Here is a 19,992-nt window from a genome sequence, read left to right on the forward strand (position 1 = left end):
CTCTTTAATTTCCAGCGCATCCACTCCCGCCGCCGCTCTTCTCTCCGCCGCCGCTCCTCCCGCCTTCTCTCCCGTCCGGCCATTCTCTGCCAGCAAAGGCACTTCATCAAGGGCGGAGAGGCGAAGCCCGGGTCACACTCCTGCCTCCACCGGAGCCGCCGATTGTAATGATGAGAAGAGAAAGTTGGCGCCTCCGTCCAATCAGCGCCTGTCTTCTCCAGACGGGACAGTCTCCCGCTGGCCAATCGCGGCGCAGGGATCCCAAGGAAGCCCGGGGTGAAAGAACTAATAAATACTCCGGAGCCGAGTTTCCTTTCACTCTGTATCAACAATGGGAAGAAATCCTTGCCTGCCACTCAAGGCCCGTGCCTATCAAAGGGAGCTCATCCCACAAGAGGGGCTGGCGAGCTCGCGGCTCTCCAGCCAGCTGCTTCGGCTGCAGCAGGTCCCTCTTCTCTGGGCAAAACTTCTCTTCCTTTTCTCCCCCCTCCCCATCTCTGCCAGCCTCTCCCTCTGTGTCACATCTCTGCTTTGAGACAGCGAGTCGTACTGACAAACAGAAAGGAAAAACGATCTTCCCTCCCCCGTCCTAGAGTTCCCCCCTCCTTTTTATTTTATTTTTGCTACACCGATTTTGGCTGTCGTTAAAACTTTCCTCCTTATTTTGTGCGGATCAGTTAGCGGAGTTTATCCCCCCCCCTTGCAGAAATCTCTGGGTATAATAAGGTTAAGCAAGTCAAGCTGCGTCCAAAATGACAACTCTGGCTGGAGCTGTCCCGAGGATGATGCGACCAGCTCCCGGGCAGAATTATCCCCGCAGCGGGTTCCCATTAGAAGGTAAGACCGTCGAGCAAGAGAACGGAAAAGTGGATTCTGGATTTGTGCGAGGCCGATTGGGGGGGGGGCGGGCTTTGACCGTGTGTCAGTGGAGCTGGGGAAAGAAATTTTAGAAAATGCATATCTGTAGGGGGGAAACTTGTAGTGACTAAGAACTTCTGAAGACAGAATGGTTTGGATGGTAATCTGACTGGGAGGCAGATGCCACTGAAATTAACCGATTGGGACTAGAGGTGGGAGAACAGCACAGAAAAGAATCCTCAGGGCCCCTCACCCCAATAGCCGCGCCCACAACGGATACAGGCATTCGTCTTGTTAACTTTTTGGAAATAAAAATTTCCGGAATCCGACGGCATGAGCGCAGGCGATCCATTCTGGTCAATGGGCTCCGTACTTTCCCAAATCAGTTTCACTGCAGCGGAGTTAGCCTCGGGCACCTCCTTGGGCCAGAACACGCTGGCAGAGAAAGGTCCTAAGGACTGTAATTCTGGACCACGGGCCCTCCATTGTGACTCCAAGAAATCCAGGCCGTGGCAAGGACCCTTGGTTTAAGGACAGATGCTTAAAAGAAGGACCTCCTTTCGGTGGTTATTTCGCTTTCTTTGCCGACTGGAGCTGTTGGTACAGTTACTGTCAGCCCTACAAAACCGGCCGTCCTAGGACTACTTCATTGCTGTTACTTTTACCCCCGAAGTAACAATGAGAGCTTCAAATTCATATTGAATAGCTGCCTGGAAATCGCTTGTCCTTGCCACGCAAACCCTCCTGTTACCAAGCTTTCGGTCCTTTGCCATACATATTTGTCCAAAGCGGGCAGGCAACGCTAGTAACAACAACAGGCAGGATTTGTGCGGACGTTGGCAATCTGAAGTCACCATGCTCGACGACCTTCGAGGACGTCCCTGTGGTTCCGTTTCCCCACCCCCTCCCTTAAAACAAAAACGCTTGATCAAAGAACATTCCTGTCCCTACCTAGAAGGGACAGAAAAGAAAACAGGTGAAACTCGCATGGCAGCCCCTCACCAAGCCAGGGGAAACTTAAAACATGGCAAACCGACGTGAGGACAAGACTGTAGCAATGGCTTTAGAATAGGATGGACGGTTGGCAGACATCGACAGAAATGTGGTGGGTGGTGGGGGGGAGGGGGCAAAATGAATCAACAAACCAAAATATATGCTGCTAAATTCAGATCCCTGTTTTCCATCTAAACCCAGATGTTCCCAATAATATAACCATATGAAATTTTTAAAGTCTTCATGGTACGGTGTTCCCTTCTCTGCCAAGGCTATACATTAAAGCCCGTCCGAGTGTACTACATATAGGCTGTGCTCACATACACTAAATAATCTACTTTTAATTCACTTTCAAAGCACTTTCCAACTGGTTTTTGCCAGTAAAAATCCAGTTGGAAAGTGCACTGATTGTGGATTATTTGAAGTGGATTGAAAGTGGATTATTTATCGCGTGTGATCGCAGCCATAGTAAAGTTCTGTCTGGATTTAAAGTATCTGTGTAAAATAATAGATAGGCACTGTTCAGTGGAATTCAGTTCACAAATGCCAGCGAGCCCTCTTCTCTTCCGAATACAGGGGAATGCAAGAAAGCAGAGCCAATTACAGAAACACCATTTATCCCCCCCACCCCACCCCACTTTTCCAAACGTTTTCCTTTTTTAAATTTGCCTCTCTCCCACAGGCATTTCAGGAGGGACACTATATCCCTGTTGACTAGAAGCCCTAGTCAAGAATGCATGTTTTCCTTTTGTGGGGAGAGGGAGTAATTAATAAAATGAATCAATTTATAGTGGGCAAACCAGTCCCAGATGTCAACGTTGGCATATGTTTAGAAGTTTGAAACTCTGTCTAAATGGAGAAATTGATTAGACAGAAACCCACTTGTCGTTGGAATAAACTTCCATTGACAGGAATGGGTTTCTCCACACTGCATGAGTAAGATCGCATAGGTCCACTCCACTGATCCAGAATAAACACTACTTACTGGTTTAGTAACTACTTCCACTAAAACTGATTACAATTCCTACTTCGCTCAGATGTATGTATTGAAAAGATAAGAAAGCCACACTTCTATCACTCCTTATCTTCTCGGGTTGAGTAGGACTGAGGAGGTGAAGAGTGTTATATTAACTCGGGTTAATGACTTCCTGGCTTGAACCGAAGCCCACTGCAAGTTCCAAGGAAAAGCGTTCAGGAAGGATTCACTCCCACCAACCCCGTCCGGGCCAGATCTGGAGCCTGTCTGAATACGAGTGCCTCTGTGGGTGTTGTGTGAACTGGTTCTCTGGGCAAGCTCTACAGTTTTGGGCGAACTGCCTGGCCCGCTCCGAACCGGCGTTTTCTTCTTTTTTGTCTTCCAGTGTCGACTCCCTTGGGCCAGGGCCGAGTCAATCAGCTCGGAGGCGTTTTTATCAACGGCAGGCCTCTGCCCAACCACATCCGCCACAAGATCGTGGAGATGGCCCACCACGGCATCAGACCATGTGTCATCTCTCGCCAGTTGCGAGTGTCCCACGGCTGCGTCTCCAAGATCCTCTGCCGGTACCAAGAGACGGGCTCCATCCGGCCCGGGGCCATCGGGGGCAGCAAACCCAAGGTGAGGAACAGGCGTTGCCTCGCCAAAGCAGAGATAAACCCCCGAGTGAACGGGAAGGCCTCGAAATGCAGGGGAACTCCCCGCGCACGTTTGGGCACGCTTCGGAGATTCTAATCTGGGCCTGTGGTGGTGACCAGGAAGGGGAGTTGATAGGTTTCCGTATTAATCACCCAGCGTACAGAACGGCCTGGTCCCACCACCTGTGTGCTTTTGCTGAACAAGAGGCCTCGTATGAGGGCGCGCCCAGCAACAGGCGCAATTTCCTCGCCGAAGGACCATTCCGCCCCGCGCCCTTTTTATAATGCATTATATGAGCCTTCTTTCCTTCTTTCCTTCTTTCCTTCTTACCTTCTTTCCTTCTTTCCTTCTTTCCTTCTTACCTTCTTTCCTTCTTTCCTTCTTTCCTTCTTACCTTCTTTCCTTCTTTCCTTCTTTCCTTCTTACCTTCTTTCCTTCGTGGGCTGTTTCCAGGTTTCGCTCACTCATGTAATTGCCACCGGGGCGCGGGTAAGGGGAGAGGACCGCGGTTGCGTCCCGGCACAAAGATACGTCTCTTTGGATCGGGGTGTTCGCAATTTAGGTCCGCAAACAGGAAGGACAACGAGTGCAGGAGAAAACATTACTTTCTAGAGGCGACTTCGCCTCCTTCTCAGAGCCAGGCGGGATCTGTGCACCCACCCCCTTTCCGCTTGCTCCCCTGATGCACCCATCTCATCCCGGAGGGTGTAGCGCCCCCCTTCCATCAGTTCCCAACCCCCTTCTTGTGTGCAGGGCGACTTTTACATACTTTCCACAATGTAAGGATTGGGAGGGTGAGAGTTAGGGAAATTAAACTCCAGACACAGTGGCGTGACTAGCGTTGGGATTGCTGGGGGCTTGCCCGGGGCCCAGAACCACGTCAGAAGGACCCTATTGAAAGCCGAGATTGTGTCCCGGGCCTTCAGTGCATCCGATGAAGTGAGCTCTAACTCACCAAAGCCTGTCAGTTTGTCAAGGTGCTCCTGGACTGCCGTTTTATTTAGGCATTCTGAAATGACTGGGTCGCATTTCCAAACAGTATTCTCGGAACAATTGTGCCAAGGTGCAATAATATTGCATTGCTTGTACTGGATTAAAATGAGAGCTCCGGTGGCTGCAGCCCTAAAAAGAAGGCCCCACTGAATTGACCTCATTAAGATTCTGAGCGGAGTCGCTGAAGGTCTGTCTGTCTATCCACCCTGCCTTACAGTGCTCGATTTTCAATTCAACAGCTGATATATTTCTGGAAAGTTTCGACGAAGGTTCTACTTCCAAGTAAATGTGCTAAGTGGCTACATATCCACACTAGCAATTTTCCTCCTGCCACTCGAACCCAGAATTGCCCAAACGGTTTACATACAGTTTTTTTTTTTAATGCAAACAGATATTGACTCCACTATAATGTGGTTTTCCTCCAAAAGTTTATTTTCATCTTGGAATATTCTGAATTTCCATTCTCTTCTCTTCCTCCGTCTCTCTTTCCGCCAGCCCATTTCTTTTGAACTAAACAGACTCACATCCAGAACGCTAATATAAAACATGGGAAATCACGTGTGTGCGCATGTGTCTTCTGTATATTATCTATAGATGCTTCAAATAAAAAGGGACGATATTAATTTTTAAAAGGGTTTATGTGTAGCGTTAATTTAATGCCCTGGAGTCTAGGTGAGCAAAATAACCAATCGTGATCTCCGTGGAATATTAGCTGTTAATGCTGTTGCTGTTTTTCGGCTGCTTCCGAAGCTGGTTGTTGCTTGACTCAAGTTTCAATGAACTTTTAATTTTTTTTAAATGACGTTTTGTGTTTTGTTGTCTCATTAAAGAGATGGGTTGGTGGGGTTTTTAACCATTGATCCCCCCCAAAAAAAACCCCAAACAAAAACCTCTAACATTGCTTGGGAGAAAGTCCTGTTGAGTATAGTGGAATTTATTGCCCAGTTAGGGCTTTGGGACAGGGCTGGCCGTTTCCTTTTTCTCTGAGCCTATTTTCTGTGACCGAGTTCCCTTTGCTATTGCGGGTCCCGATCCTTCATTTTTATAGGGCGAGGGGCTACTTTAAAGGTTCCTGGCCTGGACTATTTGCCGTCAAATTGACACCCCGGGGTCTACTTGGAAATCTGATGAGATGACGTATGGTCAGGAAGCGGTGCTGGATTTTTTAATCTCCACTTTCAACGACATCTGTCCGGAGTGACTCCGCTGCTCATACAACTGCAGATCTGACCAGTCCTCAATTATATATTCTCTTTTTTCCCTGGCATCCTTTCCTTCTCTCTTGGCAACATGGGGAAACTTTTTCTTCCTTTTTGGCTCGTTTGTATTAAAGCAGGTAACGACGCCGGATGTCGAGAAGAAGATCGAGGAGTACAAGCGAGAGAACGCGGGCATGTTCAGCTGGGAGATCCGGGACAAGCTGCTGAAGGACGGCGTGTGCGATCGGAACACCGTGCCCTCAGGTAAACCCAGACCCCCCCCCCTCCCCGGAGACCAGGGCTGCAGCTGTCTGCTGTGGCAGAGACCTTTATTTACATCGGCCCAGCGCCTGCCTCCAATCTCGAGGGAGGCGAGTGGCTTCGAAACCCGACGGGTCACGTGCAATGTTCCCTCTAAGCTATGGAGTCCTGTGAGCAAAAAAGTTGTGAATGAGCCATTTGGCTATTGCATAAATTAGTTTCCTCTGGAACCGTCCTTCCTGAGCTGAGACAAAAATCTGTGAGCGGGAGGCTAAAAAACTGTGAGCTAGCTCACACTAACTCAGCTTAGAGGGAACACTGGTCACGTGTGCTGCGGGTTCTTTTGAAATCCTGCAGAACTCGAACCTGCGGGTCAGACGCCTCGATTTCGATACGGCCTCCCGGACCATGTTCCGATCCTAAGCGGGTTTACTCCCGCCAGTGAGCCCCGCCGAGTGTATTGGGACTTGCTTCCAACTCACCGTACTAAAAAAAACCCTGCCGAAGGCGAGTGCTGCCATCCGGAAGGTCTTTGAGATCTCCGGAGCACTTTTCTTTTCGAGCAGAGCAGACGCCCCTCGCCCGGGGAGGACTCCGCCGGTCTGCGGATCCTTCTGCGTTTCGTCTGCTGCAGCCCCCTCCGGAGACATCAAACGGCGCTGCTGCCCGGACTCTCCGAGGCTTTTAAGGTCCCGGCTCGACGCTGGGCGGCTCGGAGTCGGGGCTTCGGCGTGTCAGAGAGCCGCTTTATCTTATAGGCACGAGATGAAAGGCGAGCGGGACAGGGATCGCCTGGCGTCGTCGGGGGAAAGCGCGCCTCCGCGCGAGTGTCTTCCGCTGGCGCGACAGGGTAAAAGCCGCGAGAAGACAAGCGACCATCGCCGCTTGCCATTTCCCCGAGTTCATAAATCCGGATGATCCGATTAATCACCATTTAAGTAGATGCATATAGCATGCGGGGCGGGGAGTTGTTGGGAAGGTTTGTTTTTAATTAAAATCCGACGGCATCGCTTTCTTTGTCCTCTCTCTCTCTCTTTTGCTCCTGAGAAGGCTTTCCGGAGACGGGGTTGCTTAGCAGGCGGGGATCTGGAAAATATAAGTCCTTAACACAAATTGGCACAATTTATGAGAAATAAGGACCCCCGTACGTTCGAAATGGAAAGAGCTTTTGCATGCACGCAATTTGTCTCCCAGCCGGCGCATTCTTGGTTGTTGTTTTTTTTAAAATGGTCCATGGCTTGTAGGGAGAGTATTCGCAGTCTGTCCTGCCCAGGAAATTTACTTTTTGACTGCCTTTACTTTTGATGCGGACAGCAGCCTCCTCAGATAAAGGAGGGGTAGCAAATAGCAGGTGGGGAAATTATACAGAGCGCTGGTTTTAGGGAACGGCGGTGCTTGGAAGGAATCCTTAGTTGATTTCAACGGAATGTATCTGCACAACGGTGCGCGGGTTAGACCGCAACATCCAACACCGAAGTATCCCATTCCAGGCAAGTTCCCTGAGCATAGCATAGGGAAGATTTTAACTACTCGACCCTTCATCGGTCTTGGTAGGTCTAAGTTTCCGATATCAGTTGATGCAGGCTCCGAACTTATACAAGCACCTACAGTAAGTCCTACTCAAAGCTATGGGAATGAAATCCGGTTGGGGTGCTCCTTACATCCCCGTCCCTTCGCCTACTCTGAACTGTAGGTAAGGCTCAGTGATCTGAACATAGGGACTCAATGGAACTTACTACACCGATTTTGTTTGAAACGAGAACTTTGGCCTCACCAGCTTAGAGATTCTGCTTTTCTGACCACCAGTAGATTACTTTTCACTTCATAGACTACAGGCCACGAGGTGGTTTTCTTTTCTTTTCTGTTTTTTTAAACGCCCACCAGTCACTTTACCCAGATCAGTTGGATGCACAAGGAATCAGACCCCAGTTTTCCAGGAGAAAACCCAGGCTTGGGGTTAGGAGTCTCACGAGAGTTCCCTCGTCTCAAACAAATGACGGTTCAAGTTTCTTTTACCTTCTGCTTAACGGCTGTCTTGCCTTCCTTCTCTTTCCAAAGTGAGTTCCATCAGTCGTATTTTGAGAAGCAAATTTGGGAAAGGAGAAGAAGAAGAAGCCGAGCTGGAGAGGAAGGAAGTGGAAGAGAGCGAGAAGAAAGCCAAGCACAGCATCGACGGCATCCTCAGCGAGAGAGGTAAGGCCCGGAGGGAAATGGACTCCCATGATAAACAGGCCAGAGACCGGCTTTTGGGGACGGCTGGTGCGGAGAAACTATGCTGACTTTAATGGTGTGCATTATGGAAGACCTATTTGCCTTGGGGGGAGACCTGGCTGCTCAGTTTTTAAAATTCCCGTCGGAAAATCTGCTTCTTGTGTTACACGCGTGTGGATCTCGGCCTTCGTTCTGTGGGGGGGGGGGGGGGGCAGGGAGTTCGGGGGGGGGGGGGGCGAGAAGGGAGATTGGCTAAGCGCTGGAGAAGGCCCAGCTGGGGTCGTGAAACTTAGGAGCCGTTCTGAGTTCAGGTGTCTGCGGATATGGGAGTTAAATCGAAAAGGAAAGGGTTTCAGAGCTGGAGGAAGGTTCCCTGTTGACGAAGAGAAGTGGCCGAGATGGTTCCTATTCGTTTAATTTGGCGACGGTGTGTACCAGTGTTTCCTCTAAGATGAGTTAGTGGGAGCTAGCTCGCACTTTTTGGCCTCTGGCTCACACAGTTTTGTCTTAGCTCAGGAAGGATGACTCTGGAGCAAATTAATTTATACAGTAGGATCCCAGACAGGTCTATTGGGAACCAAGTCTCACTTTATTCAATGGGGCTTCTCCCGGGAAAGTGTTCTTAGGGAGTGCTGACTGCCTTGCCTCGCTTGCTTACAACAGCTGCAGGACACACAGAACTGGAGCCGGGTGGAGAGCTGCTTGGGGGGGGGGGCTAGGAAGTAAGGGTACCAGCTTGACTTGCTTCATTTCTGTATGTCGGGCAACGATTCAAGGCACAGGAGCGAGGTCAGGAAGAAAGAGGGCAGTCCGACCCGTCGGCAGACCGGCTTAAACTGCAGCCTTCCCTTTTTCAAAAGTCGGGTTGCCATTTCAACCCTGGAGACACTGTCTACAGTCCAGAGCGCTTTTAAGTTCCAGGGAAACTGGGTCGTGGCTGCTGTTTGCAAGAAGGTCCCGCCCCCCAGTGTGATCAGGATTTCAGGATGCAATTCTAAAACCCTTAGTAAAAACAATAAGCCTCATTGCATAATGTAGGACTGAGTAGACAGGCCGGGCCACAAGTGTCACTGGGCTCAACTCACACTCCTGGGGTAAGACTTTAGCTTAGAAGAATTAAATTTCCATGGATCCCTTCCTGATCTTCAACAGAATTACTTGGAAGTGATACCTTTTGAGATCAGTGAGATACGGAGCACAGTCTTTCCCACATTTACCTGGAAGTAAGTTCCACTGAGTCCTATGAGGCGAGCACAGGATCGCAGCCCTAAATATATGCCACTGGTGAGCACCGGCATCAATATTTTGAAACTCATGGAACTTTTTTCGGTACTGTGTAAACGAAAAGACAAAGTGTAGGTTTCCTTTAAAAATCTACTCCTGGTCTATCGAAGTTTACGTGGGAATAAGCAATCACAAAGGATTCCAGGCGTTTTATTTCCTTTTTTGGGGGGTGGGTATTTGTGTGCATGCGCGCGCTTGCTTGCAACTTCGGAGGACGGCGGAAGACAGGAGGGCCTGGCTTGATGTGGTCCATGGGGTCGCGAAGACTCGGACTCGACTGTGCGACTGAACAACCACAAAAGTGTGTGCTTGCATGCCTGGAAGTCATAGCGACTTCTGGTGACCCCAACTGGGGCTTGGACGTTTTTCAGAGAGGTGGCTTGATAGCTTGCCCCTGCGTCCGGAGCCCTGGCATTCCTTGGAGGTCGCCTTCCAATTACCTGCTTAGCTTCTGAGATCTGACGAGATCGGACTTGTTTAATCTCGAGGTAGAGGCCCTTAGGATCTTGACTGAAGTATGGGCTCTTTCCCGTAGTTCTGTATGGCAATAAATAGTCAAAGGATGGAACGTCGTGGGGGCTGACTTCCGGGAAAACATGCAGAGGCTTAGATTGCGATGCGAGGACCCCCAGTACACGGATCGACTGCCGTGGCCAGTCTGAGCAGCAGGTCGCCTCGAAATGTCTTTTCGCGCAATCGACGGCAGATCTGGCTGCCAGAAATGCCCGATTCGATTCAGGGTATTTCTTTCAAGCCCAAACCCAGACTGAAGAAGGGGCAATAAAAAAAAAGTGTTGGGAGGGTCTTGAGAATCGGCGGGGCGGATTTGAGAATCGGTGCTGGTCTACTCTGAGCTCTACTCTTTAGCTACTTGATAAAGTGGGCTTCAGATCTGCAGTTTCACAATCGGTGTGGTAGTCGGCGGATGAAAAAAGGAGGAGATAAGGACACCCCTCCCCCATTTCTCCCCTCCAAAGTATTCAGTTGGCCTCATCTGTGGAGAGTTCGCGATCTGTGGAAAGAGGCTCGCCGTGGGGGCCCAAAAGGGAGGCTGTTGTCTGAAGTCGTCGTGAAAAGCGGCTTGCTCAATCGTGTGGCCAGAGCTGTTCAGTCCCATCCCCTCTGTGTCCTTAAATCGAGCAGTATTTTGGGTTAGTCAAGCTGAAGTCATTAAAGAAAAAGAGGCAGAGGGGGGGAAGAGAAGGGCGGGCGGGTGTGAGAAGGTCCTTGAGAGAAGGTCGCGATCCTGCCCCTTTCCCCCAAGGGCTTCAAGTCAAATGGAAGATTTCCCCCTCTAATAGGTGAAGTAGGCTACTGCTCCGGTGAAGAAGGGTTTTTTTGACTAGATGTGTGTCCCCATTGATTGTAGTGGAGCTCCTAAGTAAATGTGTTTAGTTACAGTTAAGGTGCCCCTGTAGCCAAGGTGAAGAAAGAGATCATATATTCCTGCTAATTTGGTTCGAGTTCAAAAGTTTGTTCTAGTTTGAAAGTCCATTGTGATCACTGGTTTTCTCCACTCTTCCTTTTGTTCTCACAAGAGCTAACAGCAGAAGCAAAAAACAAACATTCTTTTGTTTCTAACAAGAAGAAACCAAATTAGACAAGAAATTTTAAAAGTAACTTAAGGAATAGGGTTAATGGCCTAGATCTGTGATTCTGAATACCCAGTGGAATCCTGTGCAGATGTGCCTAGAACTAAGTCCCGCTTCACTGAGACTTGATCACTATTAAGTATGCATGATACTTGCGTGATGTGTGGAAACTAGGACAGTATGCTATGCTGCTTGAAGACTCATTGAAGTCAGTGGGACTTACCTCTCATGCATTCCAGAGAGTCAGGCAGATTTGTATTGATTTCCAGCGGGGCTTGATTAGCAGTTCAAGTTGCATTTGCCACCTAAATGGAGGAAGGAAACCTAATCCAGTTCTCTATAGGTTTCTGCCTGTTGTTAGTGGTTATAACTAGTTTTTCAAGACCTTGTTGCTTGGGTAAGCAGACAGGCTGTTGCCAGTACTGGCTGACTTTGTTTTTTTGAGGTTCCTCTTGCACTCCTCCTCCAAAGCTGGCCCTGCACATCTACCATAGACTCTGGAGAGCAGGAGACAAAAGTACCAAATGAGCTGGTCAAACATTTGTACAACTTTTCCAGCTTTTACAAAGAAGGCCTTCTATACACAATCTACACTTGGAGATGAACTTGGAAAACAAAGAGGGGAGAGTCCATTGAAACTCACACTTTAGCTTTGCCCAGACAAAGGTTCAGCTAGCAGCAGCTTGATGTGGACAAAAGAAGGCAACCTTTTTATAATTCAGGGAGAAAAGAAGAGAAAACAGGCCCCACAAAAGGCCCAGAAAAGACATTATGGTCTTGCAATGAGGGATGAATTATTCAATGATCCCCAATAGCAAATGCTCTGTGGAGTTTTATGGACTCTCCACCGTGGAAAAAGTAGCTATTTTCACCTACAAAATGTTTCTAGCCTTTCTAGACAGCTAGAGATAACCGACAGCCATTCAGGATAGATAACTGAAACCATTCTTTAAAAACTATAGTATCTCTCTGCATTGTCAAAACAAAGGAGAAAGAAAATGCCCTACTATGGAGTTAAGGATAGCTATATCTTCATGATGTTTAAATGTATTTGTTTAAAATTGCACACATTTAGAGGAAGGAAAAACACTAGCAGGTTCATAGATATTTTAAGGACGTTGTATCAAATGTAGATTTCCACTCCATGGGAGGAAGCCTAAGTAGGTCTACCCAGAACTAAGCCCGTGTTATTCAATGGGGCTTACTCTCAGGCAAATGTCCTTTGCAGACAATAAATTTTTACAGTAGTAAAATGTTATGTTGTAGGAAATGGATGGGCTAAAGAAGAATAGTTCATAACCAACACATTTTCAAAAAAGGTAACTAATTTTACAGTTTAATTCAGACTAGTTAAACAAAAGTTGTTGGGGCTATGCTGGTTTACTCCCTTGGCACCTGAACTCTGAACATGTGTATCTGAAAATAAATTCTATTGATTTGAATGGAACTGAATTTTTGGTTTGTAATCTTTTGGTGTTAGATGACAAACATAAAGGATATTGAAGTTTCTTTCTTTCTTTCTTTCCATATTTGCCTCCAAGCTACAAATATTTTTTGTTATGAGTTCAAACTATATGTTCAGAGACTTTAATTACACCTACAGTGGGGTTAATTGAGACAAAGCTTGCTATTTCTTTGTGAACATCAGATAATATGAGTTCCCATTAATCCAGAACAAAATCTTAAACTCATGTTCTCCAGAGTATGATTTTGTTGCTTTCTGCTTAACATATTGTGTTAACTCTAGTACTGATAAAAGCTACAAGTGTCAATGAGATAAATGAAAGATCAATAATGGCCTAATTTTCTATGGAAGTGCATCAGTAGAAGGGAATTTATTTTTGCCATCTTTAAGAATAATAGCTACTTCTAATTCTGAATTTTCAAAAGAAGCATTATCAGTGGTTTGATACTGAGACGGTCATGTGATCATCCAGTCTTTAAGACATCAGCCGCACAAATGTATGCATGTTTACTCAGAAGTAAGTACTGGAGTTCAGTAGGATTTATTCTCAAGAAAATGTGCATTGACTTTCAGTTTCAGCTTTCTTTCAGATGTCTTTAAATGAAGATTATATCCGATGGTAGGGACTATTGTAACTTCTCATTTATCCCATGTTAGTAATATAAATGGCACAGGGTTTTTTTTTTTGGGGGGGGGGGCGGTTATAATGACCTCTTGAAGAATGCCAGTCATCAAATTTTCAGTAAGACCTGACTTCCTGTAATTCCAAACATTTGTAAATTTGTAAATAGCATTTTTTTGGAAAAAGATCAGTTTTGAGTCAGGGAATCTTCTGAATACAATGTATGGATCAATTTTTCATGTTAATATTTGGTGTTTGAGATGTACCCATCTATGGGATGTTAAATTAAAAACAGGGATGGAAGATTCCATGCTTTCTCCTAAAATTATAATGGCAAACCGGTAGTGTAAAATGATAGTTGAAATGTTTTGCTTGTACAATGTACTTATTAGTTGCCTATCTCTTCAGTATCTATTTAAGAAAATATTCATTAAAGTAACCAATTAAAGATTTGATAGTGATATAAAAAATTCTGAGTGCCGAGGGAAGACTAAATAGAGATTTTTGCCTTCTTTCTGAAGGACCAGTATATTTTTAGTTGCCAAAATACTTTGTTTACTTCATATGTGCGAAATGCATTTTCAAGTCCCTGATTTGTCTACAGTAGCAAATCACTGATGAGAAACCTAACTATGTTGCAGGCCTCTAATATAGAAAAAAAAATGAAATCCACCATGGAGTAAGGGCATAATGCCCAAATGATGAAGTATTTCAGAATGTAAGAATTTGAATAACCCAGTCAAAAAGGGTCCTAGATTTTATGATTATCAAGCCTTCCTGCTTATTTTCTTAGTAAAGATATGTCAGAACAAAGTTACATCATTTCCATTCAGTCTCTTTTTCCACATTTTTACAGTGACCCAATTATTTACTTCCATGAAAAAATGATAAGAAAGTAAGACTGAAACATAATGCCATTCGGGAAAAAAAAATCCAACTTACAAGGAACAGAGTTTTCCTTGTAAATTCCATGTTTCCCGCACCTCAGGCTATCTTATCTACCTCACATTTCAGTACTGCGTGATTTCAAAGAAAGACTCATTCACCTGCACATCAATAAAAATGAATCACAGGACAAATATATGTGTTTAAGTGAAAGCATACACATAACCACAATGTATTAATTGGTAGGGACTGGTGTTATCTATATAGAAGTTGCATGTATACCAATTAATCCAGAGTACATGGATTCAAGATGGTTTATAAGTAATCTTGAACATATTTAAGTAAAACTATATTCCACAAGTTTGATTACAACCAATATTTTTATTTGCCATAGCTCAACTTAAAAATAGGATTTGTGATCTGGCAACCCAACACGGATTGGCAGCTATTCAGCCTTTCAAAGTTGCTCTATGGTGTACTAATTTTTAAATTTTTCCTAATCTTGAGTCACATTTTTAAAAAGACTGTTTCCTATGAATCATCGAGAAGTTTAGTACTTCGAGGCTTCATGCCATCTCATCTATGTACTTAGAAGAAGTGTTTTGGGGACCCTGTTGCTGAAAATCTACTCATTACTTTTCAGAATGCTTTTCTTTTTTGTCTCCAAAAGAGTGTTGTCTGATATTCTTAGCAGTATTGCTTTTTTGGAGTGTATATTCCATAAATATATTCATTCTTACCTAGGGCAGTCACATTATTTTATGAGGCAGCAGCTGAATGTAGGCTTTAGTTTGTTCAAACTAATGCTGTTGATTGTGAATGTTATGCCAAGGCATCTTTATTAATTATTGAAACTGGTCAGTTTGTATTTCTCCTTTCCACCATGACATTTTAGATTGATGTTCAACTAAGACCTTGATTTAAGGCTGCTGTTGTCACATAGGATTATTATATGGTACACATATACCAAGAAGCAGTGTGTGTAGAGTCAGGGTGATGTAGCATTCAGCGTTTAAAGTGTCAGACTAGGATCTGGGTTCAAATCCCTCCTTGTTATGAAGCTTGCTGGGTGACCTTGGGCTGTCTCAATCAAAACCTCCTTCACAGGGTTGTTGTGAGTATAAAATAAAGGGGGAACCATGTTTTCCTGAGTTCTATAGAGGAAAGGAGGGGGGATTACGTTATGGAATCAGTGATGAAAGTGGATCTTTGGGCTGGCTCCTGCTTGTTCTGGGAGTCCAGGAAAAGGAGCAGACTGTTGAAAGCCCCAAATGAGGTGCTTGGCAGTTCTAAGTATTTTCAATATAAGCCATACGTTATTGCAGCAATATATGGAATATGGAACCTACTTATAACCTACTTATAAGCTGCGGTGGCTCAAGTGGTTAAGACGCTGAACTGCGGGCTGTGGAAGGTTGGTAGTTCAGCAGTTCGAGACCCGAGTGTGCCGCATGATGGAGTGAGCTCCCATCTCTTGTTCCAGCTCCTGCCAACCTAGCAGTTCGAAAGCAAGAAATTGCAAGTAGATAAATAGGTACCACTTCAGTGGGAAGGTAACAGCGTTCCGTGCGCCTTGGTGTTTAGTCATGCCGGCCACATGACCACGGAAACATCTTCGGACAGCACTGGCTCTTTGGCTTTGAAACGGAGATGAGCACCGCAACCCTAGAGTCGGATTCGACTGGCTTTCGAGCAAGGGAACCTTTACCTTTACACCCCATACTGCTGCCATGACATTTAAATGTTCAGCACCATCGAGTCATGGACTTTGATTGGATTACAACTGTGTGGGAGGACCTATGTGATTGTCCTATCTATTTGTCACTGGGCCATTAAATGGAATGAGTCCCCAGATAAAAGCTCTGATGTCACTGTAGTAATTTGTGAAGGACACCTATGTTAGGGCTGGAAACCAGTTCTTCTGACTCATTCTGTTTCAGAAAAGAGAAAGCAATGCTTGGATTTGTCTGGGGAACTCTCATTGGGACTGAACATGGTGGTGGTGACAGTAGTTCCTTGAATGTTATATTGTCTGTGTTTTTGTTTCTCTACCCTTATATCCTGTAATTGTATTTAAGACCTGTAATTGTATTTAAGAGGGCACCCATAATTTCCCACTGTTCAGAGAAGGGGAAACACAAAATAGCATCCTTAGCAATAGGGAGTCATTTCATTGCCACCAAATGATTGCTGAGATCTGTCCAGAGCTAGTCTACAAACAAATAAGTGGGTTCTATATTAAATCAACCCTGAACTCTCCCTTGAAGCTAAAATGAATCAACTGAGGCTCTTGAACTTTGGTCACATCATGAGAAGACAGGAGTCTCTGGAAATGACAATAGTGCTAGGAAAAGTTGAAGGCAGCAAGAAAAGAAGAGGATCTCACATGAGATGGGTTGACTCAGTCAAGGAAGCCACAGCCCTCAGTTTGCAAGACCTGAGCAAACAAGGCTATTAATGATAGGATGCTTTGGAAGTCATTAATTCATAGGGTTGACCTAAGTGGGAAGAAACTTAATGGCACTTAATACATACACACAGAGTCTACTGAACATGATACATCTGTGTGTGCATGCAGTGTGTAGACTGACTCATCTGTTGCAGCATCATGAAGGGTATCCAAAAATAAAAGTTGGAGAAAAGCCTTAATGGATAAATAAAAAGTGATACGTAATGGTGGAACGCATCATCTGTTTTGGAAACATGAAGGCCACTTGTATATCCCTGCTTTGTTGTGTTTGCTGGTTAGTCCCCTTTCTCTCTGCTGCCAAGTTTGTAAGACGATGATTTTGACTGGGAATGAAAAAAGATACCAGACTTACATAGGCCTTCTGGAGCTTATGCTTGGGATGCTGCTCTTGCTCTTGCTGTTTTGCTGGGTGACTTCTCCTATTTAGTGCTTGAATGGTACTCTCTGTTCTCTGGCCCAGTGGAATTGGCCTACAGGCATGGTCACAATGAATTGTTCCCCAGTCATGTGCGCTATTCCAAAGAGCCCGACTCATCCCAGCCCTCTACCCTGGGCTTCAGTGAGAGAGCAATTCAGGCAGCAGCAGACTAAATTGCCTCCTTTCTTTCTCTCTTACTTTCATCTTGGACCAAGCCCTCCCTCCCCTCTCTTTATTTCTTCTTTGCCTCAGGCTCACATTTGTGCAAGTTCTTCATCCACCCCTGTTTTGAAGGTGTGTGTGTGTGTAGAATGGAGGAGGAGAACAGTTCAGAGAAAAGAAAGATGTGAACACAAAAGCCCCACTCAGTAACTAAAGAGCTGATGCCGCCTCTCTAGCTGGGATGATGCTTTTCCTGTTTGTGAGTTTTGAGAAACATTTTTGCTCTGAACTCTAATGGAATTAGAGGACAGATGCTGACTGTAAATGGGACACGCGACTACCGGCCTCTAGCTCAAATATTTAGAAGCAATGTTACAATTACTGACTTGATATGCTGACTTTGAAGTGGATGCACATGATCTAAGGGGCCGTTGGGAATAGATGGATGATCGTATTTTAGTTTAGTTTTAGATTTTAGTTGCTGAATATGGGTTTGAGAATGTATAAAAATTATGAACAATTTGATGCAAAACTTTGAGTAGACAAATCAGATTCAAGACTAAAATTTGAGTCCAGTGGCACCTTTAAGATCAACAAAGTTTAATTCTGGGTATAAGGTTTCATGTGCATGCCTCTATCTGATGTGCATCAGCCTCTATCTGATGAAGTATGTGTGCACATGAAAGCTTATACCCAGAATAAAACTTTGTTGGTCTTAAAGGTGCCACTGGACTCAAACTTTGTTCCGTTGTTTCAGACCAACATGGCTACCCACCTGAATCCAGATTCCTGAATGTCATTAATCCGTTTTTATTGGTTTGTTAAGTTTTATCAGCAGTTCCAAAAGCACTACTAGATGGGGACTGATCCCTCCCCTCTTACTGGGGCCACCAAATGGGTCAACTCATACAGTTAGTCAAGGTGTTAGTTATCAACTCATAAGCACATCAGCAGCATCAAAAAGGCTTTCTATAGCAGTTCCATGTGAAAAGCTTTACTCCTCCCACACATGAATCTATAACTGATTTTGAAAAGGTTGTTGTGGTCAAAAGTGTTGCATTGCATCCGACCTATAGCAACCCCATAAGGTTTTCAAGGCAAGAGACATTCAGAGGTGGTTTGCCAATTGCCTGCCTCTGCATAGCAACCCTATTCATGATGAGATCAGGCTAGCCTGGCTATTAGAAGGTAAATCTCCCATGTTATAATATTTCATCTGAATTGTTGAACTGGTCTTATCTGATATCCTGACTGTACTATTTTAATTCAGAACAGTATAGCAAAGCAATATTACCAGAGGCTCTACCTCCTAGACTATGTATAGCTATAATAGTCTACAGACTTCTCACTATGAAGACAACTATACTTGGCAAGAGTGGCAAGTTCATCCTGCTGCGATCTTTCTAAAAATTTACTACTGGATATTATTTGTGTAGAGCTGTGGTAATATAGGGTGGCTGAAAGGCCTTCATAGTCCCCATTACATTCCCTATCATGCCCTAAGCATTTCACTCTGTCCAGTTCGATGCTTTGCAGTCATTTAGTATGACACTGCTTCTGAATACAGGGGCTGGTGGTGGTTCAGTATTACCGGCTTACCACAATGCTTCACTAGAGAGAGAATTAAAAAGTACACTCGGCTGGAAAGGGGAAAGGCATAGCTCTTCAATAAAAGGAGCTAGAGAGTTTCTTTAAAAATAAACAAACCACCCTGACCTGGATAGCCCAGGCAAGCTCGATCTCATCAGATTTCAGAAGTTAAGCAGGGTCGACTCTGGCAAGTACTTGGATGGGAGACCTCCTTGGAGTACCAGCAGTGGGGAGGTAGGGGCAGGTTTTATTCAGCCAGTAGGGGTCAGTCACCAGAGGTCTCCATGACCTCCAGGGGCATACCTGGAGCACATATGAAAAATACAAAAAAACAGCAACCCCCAAACAAACAAACCTGGAAATTCAGGGAACCTGAGACACAGATTGTTTTAATATCATAACAATGTTCAGCTGACAAAAAAAAAAGACAACTGGAATAGCCCCATTGCCATGGGGTAGAGGTGGGGAAATTGCCACTGCCAAGGGCCTGGGACAGGGAAACTTGCCAAATGGCAGCAACAGGGAAAGTATGGAAGCCTCTCCCTGTGTGGAAAACACCAACACGTAGAATGTTCCAGTCATACCCTGGTTATTCTATTCTATCCCATGCTCTAATCCGCCAAAATCAGCAGTACACAGGATTAAGTGACATCATTGTAAAGTCTGATGAGAAATGTGTAGTAAATCCATATTTAAAAAAAAAAATGAGAATTTCAAAGAAATTTCTGGGGTGATTAGAAATATTTATATATTTGAGGTGATTTGAAACATTTATATCTTTTCTGAACCAAAAATATCTAGCACATGAATCCTGGGCAAGAGTCCAGTTCACCTTCGATTAGATTTATTTTATTGCTTAATGCTGCAATATGCTTTGGGGAGCAGAGATCAAGCAGAGTTGAGCTTGATAGATCATCAGGCATCCCCCAGGGCTAGTTTATAAAGCAGCAATGGGGAAATGAAGCAGAACTACAAAGTGCTCTCTGGTTAATTTAAGAAGAAATTGAGTGAAACACAAAGCAATAAATCAGACCAATCTTGTCAACGTAGGCTTCTTGTTGTAAAAATGTCACCTTCTATTGCACAGAACAAATGCAAGAGCTAAACAGACATGCAGAATTTGCAAGAATTCAAAATTCTTTGCTAGATTCAGGGATATACAGCAAGGTTCTTTCCTACAAGGCTCTTTATGAGTGTCTCCCCCGCCCCCGTCCTGTGGTACTCCTATCACATGCTGTTAATCTAATTCAGTTGAAATTCATTTTACTAGAGGAAATAAAATTGAAATATTATGAAATGGAAATGTCAGTGCTGGCCTGTTTCAGTTCAACAGAGTCATGTGGGGTGCATATTTAGTTGCATATAATGATGCCC

General features: G+C 45.0%; 1 protein-coding gene across 4 annotated transcripts in view; it reads left to right on the plus strand.

Annotated features, from left to right (window-relative positions):
- Positions 1–752: 752 nt before the first annotated feature.
- PAX3 (paired box 3) overlaps positions 753–19,992 on the plus strand; it is a 170,255-nt gene continuing 151,015 nt past the window's right edge. For 3 of the 4 annotated variants that reach the window (XM_015417631.1, XM_015417628.1, XM_015417630.1), the window contains exons 1-4: positions 753–837; positions 3,213–3,448; positions 5,793–5,922; positions 7,978–8,112. In XM_015417631.1, the coding sequence (XP_015273117.1) occupies positions 753–837; positions 3,213–3,448; positions 5,793–5,922; positions 7,978–8,112 (586 nt within the window). The remainder of the gene's footprint in view (positions 838–3,212; positions 3,449–5,792; positions 5,923–7,977; positions 8,113–19,992) is intronic. The other variant, XM_015417629.1, reaches the window with a different exon arrangement.

Source organism: Gekko japonicus, unplaced genomic scaffold, assembly GCF_001447785.1.
Source record: "Gekko japonicus isolate JY-2015 unplaced genomic scaffold, Gekko_japonicus_V1.1 scaffold38, whole genome shotgun sequence".
Classification (NCBI taxonomy): Eukaryota; Metazoa; Chordata; class Lepidosauria; order Squamata; family Gekkonidae; genus Gekko; species Gekko japonicus.